At 34.9% G+C, this 16,341-nt stretch overlaps 1 protein-coding gene across 1 annotated transcript in view; it reads left to right on the top strand.

The window, feature by feature from the left end:
- The first annotated feature begins 963 nt into the window (after window positions 1–963).
- ttll7 (tubulin tyrosine ligase-like family, member 7) overlaps window positions 964–16,341 on the top strand; it is a 100,175-nt gene continuing 84,797 nt past the window's right edge. The window contains exons 1-4 of the mRNA XM_079396433.1: window positions 964–1,165; window positions 12,923–13,185; window positions 13,939–14,073; window positions 14,979–15,100. Of these exons, the coding sequence (XP_079252559.1) occupies window positions 13,161–13,185; window positions 13,939–14,073; window positions 14,979–15,100 (282 nt within the window). The 5' untranslated portion in view covers window positions 964–1,165; window positions 12,923–13,160. The remainder of the gene's footprint in view (window positions 1,166–12,922; window positions 13,186–13,938; window positions 14,074–14,978; window positions 15,101–16,341) is intronic.

Raw genomic sequence — 16,341 nt, 5'->3', positions numbered from 1 at the left:
AAGCCTATTACTCATTCCTAATTAGGCTAATTAGGTTTAATTTTTTTAATTTTATTTTATATATATATATATTTTAGCAGGATGCAGTTAAACAAATACCCGGGTGGTCAGTGTTTTCCTTAGCATGTGAATTTACTATAAATTACCCCAGAGATCAAATTGTATCCTAAAAAAACACTGATGTTAGCAGCTAGCAATAGATACCCTCAGATAAACAAAGCAAACGAAACCAAGAAAATAATAGCGAAGATCGTAGCATTATCAAACGAAATAAACATCAGTAATGAAACAGAAATTCTTCTGTATTTTATTAAAACATCTTTCTACGTTATTGGTCAACTTATTCAAATTCACTTGACTAAATCATATCTTTTAAACAGTGATGTTACAGCAAATGACACTACCATTTAATCAATGTTTAATATTAACCTTTAAATATATTAAAAATAAAAACAAAAAACAACAACAACAACATTTGAATTATGACGTAATATATGAAGTAAAGTGCGACTGTAGGCCAACTGTGATTTTTATTCATCTTTTAGTTGTGATCTATTCACAGTCAGCAATGCTGAACATGCTCGAAAATGGGCTTATATTCATAAAATAAGTAAGAAAATAAGATTATTTATTACTTTAGAAATAGGAAATATATGTCATATTTATTATTAACCTTTTATTATTAGTCATCTGGAATAAGAACCCGGATGGAAACATTGGTTTGTTGCTAAGAGTGCGTGCGCTCCGGAAGAGTCCATGTATTTCAGAGTGGGTAATTATGGTCTCTCACTATTTTATGGTAATTATGGTCACGCACCACATGCCTCTTAATATACTGTTTAGAAATAAATAGTAATTTTATAGATTCTATATGAAATACACACTGACAAATTGTGGTTAAATTATACTGTGTTATTAGTACTGTAAGCAGTCCACGCGCCCCTAGTTGAGCAATGGATCGGTCCATCTTTATCGTACACTTGCGGTAACTGGACAACATACAAAGCAGAGATAGAGAGATTGCATTTAACAGCAAACCTTTAAATGACATGCTAAAATGAAATAATACGCATTACGGCCAAAAAATAAGACTTATACACAAAGAGTCAGAAAAGAAAGAACAACAGCGACAGCATCGCAGACAGAGTCTGGAGCCTGTGTATAGGTAATTCACTCAAAACCTTCTCATTTTTATCATCATTCATCTGAACACTGCTGTTACATAGTTTATGCAAAATAATAACAATGTTACTGACAAATAATTATTCAATGGCTTGAGTTCAGTGGATGTCTTGTGTGTCAGGATGCGGCGCATCTCTCATCGCATCCGCATCTAATCATTATTTTTCACTTTAATAACATGCACCATAACATAAGCTTTATTTATGAGTTATTCGTTTTCGATGAGTAGTTTAGTTGAAGAGCTTCATAAATCCTGGCAATGCAGCACCGGTGTTTTATTATCATCTGGGCCTCCTTGCATCAGGGGATCTTGCAGGGAATTCAGTGGCAAATGAATCACATGACAGCTCATAGTAACCTGTTTTTAACTGTGCGTTATTATGAAGACAGGAAAAGGAGAAAAGCAGGTGTTTGGATGCATATCTGGACATCCTCATTAAATACGGCCTACTACACAAAGGCCAGCACTTCCATGACATACAGTAGTGATCATGAATTATGGTGCACATGAGCCAGATCAGCAAAAACCAGGAGCATGATGCATCTACAGTATGAATCTGTATATTTATCCACCCCATGCCACAGGATCTATAGCAGTGCACCTCATATAATATTTGGGTGCCATGAGTTTTGTGCTGTAATTAAGAAGAATACATCACTGAATTCCTCTGTTGATGGGACAGAATGGTTTCTGGGATGGATTGATGTTGTTTGCGCATTGGTTCATCGCTTCAATCATTTTTTTTTGTTATGGATTGTGTTGAGTAGGAGCTTTGGAGATTTCAGGTGCTGTCTTTTTAGCATGCTGTAGTAAAACTGGTTATTATGTTGCCAAGAAGACATATAGGCCTATGTCTAAGAGCTGTTCCTAATTTAGAAACTTACACAAAACTTAACACCCCACGCTGAGTGTGACTTCAAACATATGCTTTATCAGGGGTTTGAGTCTTTTCTCATGGCTTAATCCAGGAAAAAAGTAGCTATTTTTCATTACCAGTGACGGAAAACTGCAACAATTATACCTTACAGTTGTCGGGCAATTGCATTACAGGTTTGGAACAACGTCAGGGGGAGTAAATTATACTAAACTTTTTGGGTCACTATCCCTTTATGGGTAACTTAAGATACTAATTTACACCCTTTAGGGGTAGAAGGAGCACAAGTGACAAGCTACAATTTTTGCGAATAGGCAGCTTTCAAGCAGTCATTATTGGTTATTTTGGTAATGATGAATTTTTTGGATGATTAATTAAATAACTTTTTTTTTAAGCATCAATAGTAAATCATTAAGGGTTTTATTGAACAATTTGTTCTTCTATGTTTTCAAACTGTTGAAATACATAATGTAATACAGCTGCAGATCATCCTGTTCTGAACTGGAAGAGAGACAGATATGCAGTAAATGTATTTATTATTATTTTTATTTATTTATTTCTTTAGTAAATTATAATTATTTCTTTATTTATTAATTATTAATTATTTATTTAATTATAATAATAATTTATTTATTATAATTTTTATTTATTTCTTTATTTATTAAATTATGATTATTTCTTTATTTATTAATTATTAATTATTTATTTAATTATAATAATAATGTATTTATAATAATATAATAAATAACAATATATATTTATAATATAATATATATTTATTATATTATAATTGTATTTATTATTTATAATAATAATTTATTTATTTATTAATTATTCCTAATTTATTTATTAACATTTGCATATTATTTTTAATATGCAGTACAAATAAATTAACCACCCAAATTAGTCGAGTCATAATTTTAATTGTGACTTAGAAATATTATTCACACATTTGAATTAATTTCTAATTTCTAATAATTTTTTGAACTGTTTAATAAAAATAATAATTTTATTTTATAGTACAACTGTAAAACTGCAATATTTATGTCTTCTCCTCTGTTGGTAACAGGTTTATAAACGCTTCTCAATACAAATGTGGTGAAATAAATGCTGCATATATGCATAAGCATCTCAAACTCACAGCTCATGCAGAAATTAAGTTCATAATAAGCAAGATTTTCTATGAACCGAGCTCTATGAGATCTATGCAGAAAGTATATTTAATTACATTGCAGCCTTTGTTTTTTGATTATCACCCTTATCCATATCATAATTCCACTTTTATTTTCATGTATCATGCAGACCTTTTTATTATTAAAATACATATGTTGCATTTATAGTGTTGTCAGTGTTGGCACACTTTGAGCGTTGATATGTAATTAGGAGATTTAAATATTGGTTGGTTTTGTTCTATGTGAGAGTAAGCAATTCGCAAAATGTTTTAATGAAAATATGATCAGTTGTTTGCGAGGGAGAAAATCTGAGAAAGTCTGGCACACATGGATTTGGGTAATGGTTAGTTCTGAGAAAGAGTGAAACATTCTCAAAAAGCATCAATGATGATATGATATTATCCTTCCCCATTTTTTTAAAAAAAGGGGAAATAAGCAGAATTAAGTTAAACTAACTAGCAAACTAGTATTTAAGGTATATTTGACCTGGCCACTTGTTTGTCTAGTAGAATGATTAGTTGTGTAAACCCTACATTATATAATAAATATTAAAAAATTGTAGGCCATTTTAAAAATAATTTCAGAAGGTTATGTGATTTTGTTATCCTTTTATTGTATGATGCTTGGTAGTGTTCAAAAAGCATTTACAAAACAGCTTTCGAATGAATCTTCTTGTAAACTGTGCCGAGATGAGGAGACTGAAGTGAGTTTAACATTTTCCAAATATAATTAGCAGTCATTAGCAGTGACATTAATTTCAGTTACTAACTTCCCTGATTTCAGGCAGAATTACCATATTGTGATGTCGTTCCTTTACATTTGACTTAGGCTAGTACGTATATTTTTGTGAAGATTTTGGTTGAAAATGACTTTGGTCATGTCACAGTCTTGGAGTCATAGACCAAGATCAATTGTATATTCACGTCTTTCCACATTGAAAAAAGATACCTTCTGATGTTCATGTTTATTTCGTGCTACATTAAATAACTAAGAGAAAGAGATGATCGCTTCAGTTGCCGCTTGAACTGAGGTGCTACACAACACATTAAAGAGCCAAAAAAACTGTATTTATTGGTGGAATTTCTTAAAAAATTACGAAAGTTTAAAGCTGAGACTTTGTTTAATGCCTAAAGTAACCTGCTCTTGTCAGTGCAATGTATTTTTCACTGCGTGAGAAAGTGGTGTGTCAGCTCAGTGTCTCGTCGGGCATAGCAACATTAACTAAGGGTCTTTGTGAAGGGTCAATGTCTTCTTTTATGGTCTTCTTTCAGGTCATGCATTGTCATGGCGATACAACAGTTTGCAAATAAACCTGCTAAGCAAGTTTGTTATAGTCAGTCTGTTTATAATAAATTTGCAGATCAGAAAAACAACACCTTTGGTTTATTGATTCAGAAATTTGAAGGTACTGTAACTCTGCCCTCTTGAGTACTGAGGGTTGTTACCTGCAGACCAATGCAATAGCGCACATTTAAAGGGGTCACTTTTTCACTTTTTGAATTTTAGTCAGTGTGTAGTGTGTATGTTTGGGCATAAAAAGATCTACAAAGTTACAAATCTCAAAGTCCACTCCAAAGGGAGATATTTCGTAAAAAAGAAATCCCTTTTCAAGAACTACAACGAACGGCTTGTTTGGACTACAATGTTGTTTTCCTTTGTTTGTGATATCACAAAAATAAATCCTGCCTACGGAAATTCGAATGATTTGTGGGTGGGGAGAATACTTGGTTGAGCACTGCACGTTTCAAAACGAAACCCGGTGTGGGTGTTTTTATATCATTGTATTTATGATGGAAACTGACTGTTTTCAGAAAATTTTGGATGTCATTTTCATTTAATCTTGCATGTAATGTCTGATAAAGCAGCGTTTGTGAGTTGAGCGCTGCTTTGTGTACAGCGTTACCGGGGAAACCTCGATCTCTCCCGCTTCCGCTGAATTTCCATATATATGCCGCCACAAATAGTGTAAATCTGTGGGACTATGGTATAAATCTGTGGTTCTCAACCTGGGGGGCGCCAGAGTTCACAGTACTTTGAGGTAGGACTAAATGATAAAACGATAACTATAATTATATAGTGCTAAACCAAGTTCGATAAATATTCAATTGAATGTTTATGCGGCAAAAGCGGAACAAAACAGCGCTACTCATTTGAACCGTGCCACAAGGACCATATCCGCTCGGTTCAAACAGCGGCGCAGCGCAGAGCGAGCTGACTGGAGCAGATGTGTTTACTCGGTCACGCAACCACTAAACAGCGCTGTGAAATCCAGTGAGAAGTGCTTGAATTCAGCGAAGAACACAAATGACTGGTATAAACTAGTAGTAGTCGATATCAGTCAACTGATATAAACTAGTTTAAATCCAGATAAAACAGTGCTGACAAACAGCAGAAAAACACTGTGTGCAACGAAACAGTCAGAAGGGTTTTCAATCTACAAATCGCCATCGTTTACCATGGATTTACTGTAGTAACACTAACTGCACCATGATATTGTGGCAGAAATGTGGGGTATTTATATCAAATTTATTATATTAATGTAGACGTGTATTAAATGTATTAAAGGAGTAATGGAATGTAATTACAGTATATTTGTGATTAAGCTATAGGGTAGCGTTTGTGCATTTATAATAAATGTATTTAGACTGCTGTTTTTCATATAAATAGGCTACCTAGAAATCATATATTTGCATTCTTACCACAGTATTGGCTCAGATTACCCATATGAAAAAAAGGTTGGGAACCACTGGTATAAATAAATTCAAATGTATAACTGTCAGTCCTCTGTTGTGTGTGTCTTGTGTTTCCACGTGCTCCCTGTGTTTTCTTGCCCATATTTGGTTTGTTTCCTGTCCTTGTCTGATGTAATTAGTCATTAGTTTATTCGTGTCTAGCCGTGTCCGTTAATTTACCTGTGTATTTATAGTCCTGTCTGTGTAGTGCCATTTCGTCTGGTCTACTCGTTACTCCCCGGTGTCTGCCTTGTCTCGATCTTTTGAGTCAGATTCTTACATTTAATCAGTGCATTAGAATAATAAGACATTTGGGCTGTTACCAAGCAAATGACATCAGTATCAATAAAATTTATCTTTGTAATGCAGAAGAAACACAGAAGCTGCATTTAGATGCATTTACACACTACTGTTTAGTGCAGGACATGAATGCATTTAACTTGCAATTACAAATGCATAAATAATGTTTTGATATATTAAACATAGAACGTTGAATACTGGTATTTGAAATTAAGTTATAAAAAGAAACTTTAAATGTGAAATTAAAACCGCCAGCAGGTGGCAGCAAGTTATTGTTAATAAGTGACTCATTGCAATTGAACAGAATCATTTGTGCACTCTGTAGGGGTGTTTTGTAGAGATGCACCGATTGACCAGCCAGTGATCGGAATCGGCCGATTTTTCGCATGACCGGCCCGGATCGGTGACCTGCTGGTCAGTCTCACGTCTTGCCGATTCCGAGCCGATCCTTTTATTGCCAGCGGCGCAAGCAGAGACGTCACAGCCATGCGCACACTCACAGTCTCGTTGTTTCGCATGAGAATGATTCTAATTTTAATGGCATTCAGGACTGATAATGTATTTATATCGTGCCAGATGAGGCTTGCACAGCCTGAGTGAGTTTATGAGAGAGACAGCACACACAAAGTAACTCACAGAAATTTATCGATGCATACTGCGGTAGAAAAAAAAAAAAAAAAGAGATTTACAAAATATGATTTAGGTAAGCAACATTAGACGGCCATGTTTCCCCGAATAACAATATCAGCACGATTGCAATGTGACACTGATTTTATACAATAGTATTTCAATAAACAAGAGGTTAAAATTAAGTGACTTAGATTTTAGAACAAAAATATTGACTGTTTTTGCTCAATTTCGCTGACGAAAATAGTTGCGATCAAAGCCACAGCAGAACTGTTGTGTGTCTCCGAGCAACACAGCGGCGTTTCGTTACTGAATAAATCCACGTTTTTGAACGAATCGAGTCAGTCAATGATTCAGTGGCCCATTCATAAGGACAGTCGCTTGCCTCGTTTCTGAATGAATCAGCCGTTTTAATGAATCGGTTGAATAAATGAATAAATGACTCGCTCATTAAAATAGACATTTGCCACCACCTACTGGTGGTTTAGTCATATTTAAAAGTATCATTGCAGTGTAAATGCATTTATGGCACCTCGGCTTCATGAAACTGTCTGTGTAAATGCATCTAATACCACTTCAGATGCAACTTCGGTTTCCTCAGCAGTGGAACGATAGAGTTTGTTAATACTAATTTCATTCGAATGGTAACAACTCTACAGTTGCTTATTATGCTGACTGAATTAATTGAAACAAAGTACGAATTTGATGTGAAATGACACATTTAAGAAGGTTAGGGGAAAGAAATGACCATTTATAAACAGTGGGAAATGACATCTGTTTTGTAACATAAAGCAACTCATTTTAAGTAAACTATTTCTTCCTCTTTCCAGTCACAGAGCACTTTATTTTGAGAGTTGTTTAAGGGAGAGAAAATCTGTAAATTAGTCCAGATTGGGGGATTGTAATGTTTAATAATTTATTTTATTATGTAAATAATTTTTGGTTGAAACTTGCATAGATTTTTGTTTGTATATGCTGTCAATTATAGTTCTTAGAAAGAAAATCGGAATCGGCAAAAATCGGTATCGGTAGGGCACACGTAAAAAAATAAATAAAACGGAATCAGAAATCGGCCAAGAAAATTGCAATCGATGCATCTGTAGTGTTTTGAATAGATTTGCAAAATACTTGATAATGTCAAATCGCACATCGTTAAAATAACAATTCCGATATTATCACAGACGATATATATCACACACCCCTACTTATAAATAGGGTAAACTTATATTAAGCTCACCAAAATCTACATTGAGACATTTTTAGTGCACAAGATATTGGTTTCAGTACAAAAAGTTATGTTAAAATAAAATATTAATCTGTCACACAAAAATATTGAATTTTATTTTAAATGACAAAAGCATTTCAATTATGATATACATCATTAAATTCAAAAAGTCTGACTGTGCTTTTTACATTTTTGTACCCTTTAAGCACACCCCTGTTCCCATTAAGCTCACATCATGTTTTATTAAAAATTCTTGTTTATTTTAAGGACATTTTTTGAAGAATAATTGTAAAAATATATATTTTTGAAGGTACAAAGTCAATCACATAAAAAAAACAAAAAACAGAACACTAAAATCAAGCAACAAGGCATTCAATTTGATCAGTTAGGCCTATAATATTTTTGAGCAAATTATGCGTTGGGCACACCATGTCACAGCTCAAGCACTCTGTCAGCACCTGACACTGCAACTGAATCACATAAAACCATTATGATCTTCTTTATTAACATTAAGTGTTTAATGTGAAGCATGCTTTGAGTACATTGGGTTTGCAATGTTCTCACTTTAAGAATATCAACTCAACTGCATAGTTGCATATATTATTCACAATTACAGTTATATTATCAAAACAAACTGATAAAAGCCATGCAAAACAAGTAAAACATGATAAAAGAGCACATCAAAAGTCATTGTTTGAAAAGCATTTTTAGAAAAATAACATTTAAACGATATTGTAAATGGGGATTCTATCAAATACACAATATATTAGATACAGTTGCACCACCTTACATCATACAAAACTGCATACAACGTGGTGTTTTGGTAGTTTTAGTGCATTTTGAATGTGTTGAAAAAGCTGAAAATTGGTATGGATAACTGTGAAGAGTTTGAAAAAGTGACCTAAGTATTTAAAACTGTGTCCTAGTGAGTGTAAAAACTGTAAACTGAAAGAGAATTTTGATAGCATTATTAATAAGAGCATTTGGACTTGCCCTGGACTTGGACTTGAATAAGCTGGTCTTGATTAGTTATAGAAAATTTGCTCTTGGTCCGGTCTTGTCTGGACTCGTGTACCTGTACTGCAATACCACTTGCTTGTAAAAACTGCATTAAAGAAATAATAATAATAAAAAAAGTAAATATAATCCGAGTCTAGATTTAGATTTTAAATTAGTATGCCATGAAGTAATGAAGTGAAATATCCACTAAGTGGTGCTAAAGTGAACAAAATGTTCTCTAAAACAGATGAACGTGAAGCAGCATTATGCAATCTTGCACATATTGCAGCAGTTCAGAAATAAAACGTGCACTAAACCCTACCGGTTTAAAATAGAAAAGCAAAAGCAAATGTGAGATAGAAAAAGAAATAGTGCGTGCTCTCTGACTCCCTCTACAGCTGAGAGAGGTGTTAGCAGGAAGTGATGCGACGTCTCAGAGGAAATAAATAGTGAGTGGATTGTGGGTGGTGGAGCTGTCAGGGTGATGCATGATAGCAGGAGATTACTCAAGCACTCATTCATCAAACACACGCCTGCCTGTCATTGTGTTGCTGTCTTGTGCTGTAACAGATTGACTGTAGCTTCATAAATTGCCTGAACGTCTCTTTTAGCGACAGTTCTAATTGCATTAGTATTTCATAATTTGGAAATTGTATTGATAAACCAGATGGTTTTTATGCAAATATTTCATTGCAGTGTTTTGCACTGAGCTAATTTCAGGAACACAATGGTGACAGGACTTTCTTGTAGTTTTGGAGTTTATGGGTCGTCCCTTTGTAGAGACCAAACTTTCGAAGGGTGAGTCAGAGCCCAGAGACTTGACCTTTCTGAATGAAGCACTGAAGCAAATAAAGAACAACTTAAATGGACATATGGCATTTCATACAAGGTGTATTTACTTTCCCTTCTGTCAGTAAAGGGACTTTAGGGAGATAAAACAATGTTGAAGATTTATTAATCTGAAGAAAAGTCTTCAGCATCCAGTCACAACCAACTAATTAGTTTTCAAAAACACTCTCAGAACCCTAAAATTAAACATTAATAATCGGTCTCATAAGTGTTGGAAAGATACTTGGAAATTGTAGCTTATCAAACTACAAGCTACTCATAATTTAAGATTAAAACTACAGTTACATTCAAGTTTGAAACAGGCGCTTTTGAAAACAAAGTTTACCACAACTACATTGTTACTTTATATCTACATACAGTAACTGTCTAGTGATATAATGAATAACAATTTAACTAAATTGAAAACATAATAATGAACAGCAGTATTTATAGGTGCTGTATGTAAGTTTTGGACTCTACTAAAGCATAAAAATACCATAATATGTTTGCAGAGATTTAAGAAACATGCTAAATTAACATACTTGTTTATCTGAAAAACAATGCTACAGTCAGTTATTCTCCTTTGAAAATGTGCATTCCGGGCCGGAATGTTGGTCTTGTGAAACCCACCCACTGGCAGTTTACCCAATTGTATTTCGGCACCCCGGGTTACCAGTTGGCGGAAAAACACAGCGTATTTCATTTCATTCATCGTCATGTGCGCTCGTTTCTGTTGGTGTCCTTAATCTGGCAACCTGCGTGTGGAGGTGGGTCCGGGTGAAAAAAACCCTCTCCAATATTTTGAATTTGGACTACAATACCTAGTTCAATGAGAAACATTGTACATCGTATCAGATTTAGGTTTTAATATTCATAGAGATGCTGAATCAAACATTCCATAACTCCATAACTAACTTTCTTGTTTTTGGGAGCTTCATTAAATCAAACCAAAACTTAAATAAATGTAATTTAATATAAACTTAAGCTTGGTATCAGTACAAAATAGCTTTAGAGAATAGAATAAAGTTGAAAATAAAAGACTCAAAGCAGTATTACATTATAAATATGACCGGACGAGTCGTGTTTGAAGCTGTTGTAAATCAATAGGTGTAAATGGGCTCAAAATCATGTGATCTTATCATGTCCAGGACAACATCAGAGGACCACCTAATGTAGGGCACAACCTATCAATCTAGCAGTGACTCAGATCATGAAGTTTACTTTATACAGATTCGCGAATAAAACTCTTAAATGGCATGTTTGCAGATATATACAAATTTGGAAGCATATCTTGTGTATTTGCATAAACAACTACAGCAAAGCACTGAACTGCTATGTGATGTTTGTAGTCACAAAATCTGAGACCCTCCTCTCAAAATGTATTCACAGGAGATGCATATGAGACACTGGTACTTGGTGTAAACACGGTGAGCGAGAGCGAGTCCAAATAGTTTCCCTTAAAATCTCTATTAGTAGCTGGAATCTATAAATCAACCATTTTGTTTTGTTCCTTGTTTTATTCTTAAATCTGATCTGTTTATGTGTCTTTTATATGTCCATTTGTGTGGAATCACGTGTGCAATGCACTTTACAAAAACACCACCAGAAGTCAGTGTTGTAATATATTTTGCCATCTGGGTTGCCATAAAGTAGCCTAACACTGAAAATAGCTGAATATTTAATTAAAATCAAGAACATTTAATTAAAAAATATATATATTTAGACAAAGAATGCTATATTATTCTTTCCCACAAACAGAATATAAACCTTTTCATGTACTGTGCACTATTTTTCAGAGCATTTCACGTACATGTATCCACATGGTATGCAGTTTTTTCCCCCTTCATTTTGACCAGCATTTGGTCAAACACTGGTGGTGTTTTTGTAAAGTGCATTGCACACGTGATTCCACACAAATGGACATATAAAATTTGGTATTTTTGTATGTCTCTCTTGTTGGGGGGGGACGCGAGGACCAGGATTAAGAACCGCTGCTTTTGACAATCAGAAGACAAAAGGAAGATTTTTAAAAGACATTACATTAAGAAATATTTAATTGTTGTTTTTCATTTGATTTATTTTTAAAAATAACTTAAATATAGTAATATTTTCCTACATACATATTGACTAAACCATTTTGTTAGGCTACACAACGTGGATTTTTTTGGAGTGCTCAAAAGAATAATTGAATTTGAACTGATTCATGGAAGTGAATCTAACTAACTTGTTTGTAGCAAAGCCGTCATAAATATGTGAGGAATAATAAGTATATCAGCCAGCCTTAGTTATCATTTGTCATCCTTTTGTCAAAAGAAAATACTGCTTTGTTGTTGAGTGTGATGTTAGTTCTGCATTCGTTTTTGGAGAGCCTTTTATGCTGTTAGTGGTGTTGTCACAATTGACAAAAATTATGACTTCGATACAATACCTGACAAATACTGAACTGATACAACAGCAAAAACCTAAAACAACAGGAAAAGTAATTCAGCAATAGAAGATATATTTCATATGCATATATTTTCGTATTTGGGCTTCATATAAAATTATGATATTGTATTAGACTAAGGAAAGCTGTAATATTGGTATTAATAATATGAGGAATCGTAGCGTTTTTACCAGCAAGGTATCAATGCCATTAGTATTGGTATATCATAGAACACTAGGTGTTAGACGTGTGCTTTGCTGCGTGACAGATTACAGACACGTAAAACGAACATTAGAATGTTAAACATGGAGAAATCTCACAGACTGATGATGCAGCGGAGCTAATGTTGCGTTTGCTTGATAAGCAGCAGACAGACCCTCATCTGCCAAAGCCCCCGTCAGTCGTAAGAGCTGATCAGTGAGGTGAAACCTGCTGTCAGCAGCGCTGATAGGTTTGAGTGACACAGCAACCGTTTGACCAGACTGTGCAGTTCCCTCCAGCGCTTCTTCTTTGTCTGACATTACCAATCTTGCTGTTTCTCTTTCTCTCTTGCTTAGACACCTTGTCTATCTGCCCATCTGTGGTTCCGTGGAGAAGCCCTGACCTCTTTCCTTCAGGGTATACAGTCTACAACCGACCTTCTCCCCGTCCTCTGCCACGTGATCTAAGTGGACAGATGATTGTGCCACCTCCTAAAACTGTTGCCACAAAGACAGCGAGGAGGAAGTAGACTGGTGCCAAACCGTGCCTCATAAGTCTCTGAGGCTGGGTAGTGAGAGGTCAGCTGTTTGAGATATGCCCTCACCCCCCAACGATGGAGGTAAGTTTGATATAACAGTTTGACAACAGTGACCCCAAAAGTTCATCCAGAAAACCCACTCTATATGCCCACTAGGGGTGTTCACAAATAGTCGAATATTCATTGTCCATTCACGACTGCAGGTATAAGCAAAGCTGTACGCTGAGTGAGCTGAGAAGAGAGCTTATCTTATAGCACAATGATCTTGAGACATACAGTATGCTTCCTTTAAGTTTCCTCTAGGGAGAGTGATTTAAGAACAGAAAACACAAAGCTCTGTAAGAAACTATGCTTAGCACACTGTTATCTTTGTGTCTCTGGAACGTCTGTGTTGGTGAAACATTCTTATTGTTATAAGGACATCCTTAATGCCCACCCTCTTTGTTGAAGTAGACATTCTAGCAGGTGTTGAAGGGTGTTTCTTAATACTAAAGTGTAAAATATATCAAAAACAGTGGTAACACTTTAGTATAGGGATCAATTATCACTCTTAACTAGTTGCTTATTAGCATGCCTATTATTAATATATTGACTGTTTATTAGTTCTTATAAAGCACATATTCTGCATGACCATATTCTACATCCTTAATCTTTCCCAGTACCTAAACTTAACAACTACCGTACTGACTATTAATATACAGCAAATTAGGAGTTTATTGAGGCAAAAGTCATAGTTACTGGTTTGTTAATAGCGGGAATTGGACCTTAAAATAAAGTGTGACCCCAACGGTGACAATAACCTTAGTAAATGGTCAGTTGGTAAATATTCCACAGACGATCAAGGAACGTCCCCCATGAACATGCCACCAACACTGTCCAATCAGAATGGAGTAAAAAGGAAGGTCCACACCAAGAAGAAGAAGAAGGGTTTCATCACAGCCAACGTTGCTGGAACAAAATATGAGATTGGTAGGAAAAACATTCTATTATCTATGTGAAATTTGCTGATGCAATGGGACATTCATACAGAACACAGACAACTGTTTATCCAGAGACTTAATGGAACTGCATTCTCTCCTGAAAAAGAAGATTGAAGATGAAAGAAACAAAACACACATACACACACACACACACACACACAGATGTTGGTTTTTGTGGTTTATGGGGACTCTCCATAGGCGTAATGGTTTTTATACTGAACAAACTGTGTGTGCTATTGCCCTACACCAACCCTACACCTAAACTTAGCCCTCACAGGAGACTTTGTGCATTTTTAGATTTTCAAAAAAACACCATTTAGTATGTTTTTTAAGCCTTTTGTATTACGGGGACATAGGCAGTGTCCTCATAAACCACCTTCATATTGTAATACCTCTGTCATACCCATGTCATTATACAAATTTGTGTCCTCATAAACCACATAAACATGCACACACACACACACACACACACGTACGTTGGGTTTCCATGTTTTCTGGGGACTCTCCGTAGATGTAATGGTTTTTATACTGTAAAATCTAAAACTTAAAAATTTTTGAGATTTTCAAAAAACTATTAGATTTTTAGATTTTCAAAAAACAGCGCCTAAAAAGGGTTTTCTTTCAGGGATTGATTCAAATGAACAGTTTGTACGGCAAACCTATTTATTTATGTTGTTATTTTTTTTTGAAAATGTACACTGTCTCTTGGCTTCTGAAGCTAAGAAAGAAAGTTTACTTTTTTTTACATGTAAATACTTAATTTAGTATTCCAAAGAAACAGCAGAAAAGAATGAGGATTTCTGTTTTTAAATTCTACTGATGAAGTCAGAAAACAGAAATATGATCCAGTATTGTCAGTGCATATTACAGAAAACTAATTTGATTTCTTTGCAGTTCGTATTGTCATTGAGGAGATAATCTTTCATAAAGCCAGAGATGATGATGAGATGGCCAATCTCATCTGGAACGACTCTGCCGTGCAACATGAGAAAATCGCTGAGCTCAGGAACTATCAGGTATTGTGATTTTCTTTTCAGTTCAAAGAAAGAAAGAAAGAAAAAAGTTAAAAACAAACATGTTGCTAAAGTCTCCTTTTATTTTCCATGGCTTTAAGAGATGTGGCCTTTACCGTGGCTTATACTAATTTTCCTAAACCCTTCACAGGGATTTGTGGTTTAATCAGCAGAAGTCACGTAATGTACTGTATATAACCTTCATGGCTGAAGTACAGTACAGTAGTAAACCATCAACTGAGGTCACTTGAGATCAGCAAATTTGTCAGGAAGAGATTTGAAACAAAGTCCTGTTAAGGGAAGTCAGTTCAATCACCTTTTAAGTGTGTAACGATCTAGAGATTGTTTGCGATAATTAAGCAAATATTTATACAACAATTTCTCGCTAAAAATTAAATCAGTTGTTCAAAAACATATACAGTATGTACACACAAACTGAACACCAAATGCAGCTTTCAGATGCCTTTTTTTAAGCTCAACTGTCATAGAATTGAATGCACAGGACAGTGAGATCATAGGCAGGGAAGAATACATTTATGCTGGCTTCAAAGATCAGATGTAGGTATCTCTGTAGACAAGATGTGTCATGATCAATGGATTCAGACATGCATTGTTGGCTTCTTACTTCCATATGCTGCCTGCAGAGACGTGATTTTTCAGCTTTTGAGTAAAGCTTTTTTTTTAATAACGGATGCCAAACCAGCAATACAAACTTTAATTTTGCTTAAACTAGGTGAAAAACAGTTTTGGCTCATCTTACATACGCTAGTTGTAGAGTGCTCTATCCAAAAGCATTTTTTTGATACAGGCATTGTCTCCCATTCATTTGTAACAAGTTGTCCACCTACTCCTCAAGCTGAGAGGTTTGCTGAGAGGTTTGCGATTGTAGCTCCGTGTAGCTTCACTTTTCTACTGAAACTCTATCTTACCATCACTCTCTGTTATTTAAAGTGATAAAATATAACTTAATTCCCTCCATATATCTGATATTATCTATCAAACTAATCTGACTAATTTGATCGTTCGCTTTTAATCTAAAACTGCGAGTGCAACGTGTGTGCCATGCGTTAGCATTCGTTAGCCGCTTAGCTTATCATTCACGTTTCCACTCGCGTTTCTATTTGCGCCTATTATTGTTTTCTTTTTTCTCGCTCCGTTACATCTCTCACTCACTCCGTTTGAACTCACGAGTTCATCAAACAACAGTTGTAAGTGAATCATTCATCAATCACGGTAAGTAAGGC

Source organism: Barbus barbus (genome assembly GCF_936440315.1).
Source record: "Barbus barbus genome assembly, chromosome: 37".
NCBI classification, from domain to species: domain Eukaryota; kingdom Metazoa; phylum Chordata; class Actinopteri; order Cypriniformes; family Cyprinidae; genus Barbus; species Barbus barbus.
The sequence above is the reverse complement of the archived record's forward strand: the minus strand, read 5'-3'. Positions and strand labels throughout refer to the sequence as shown.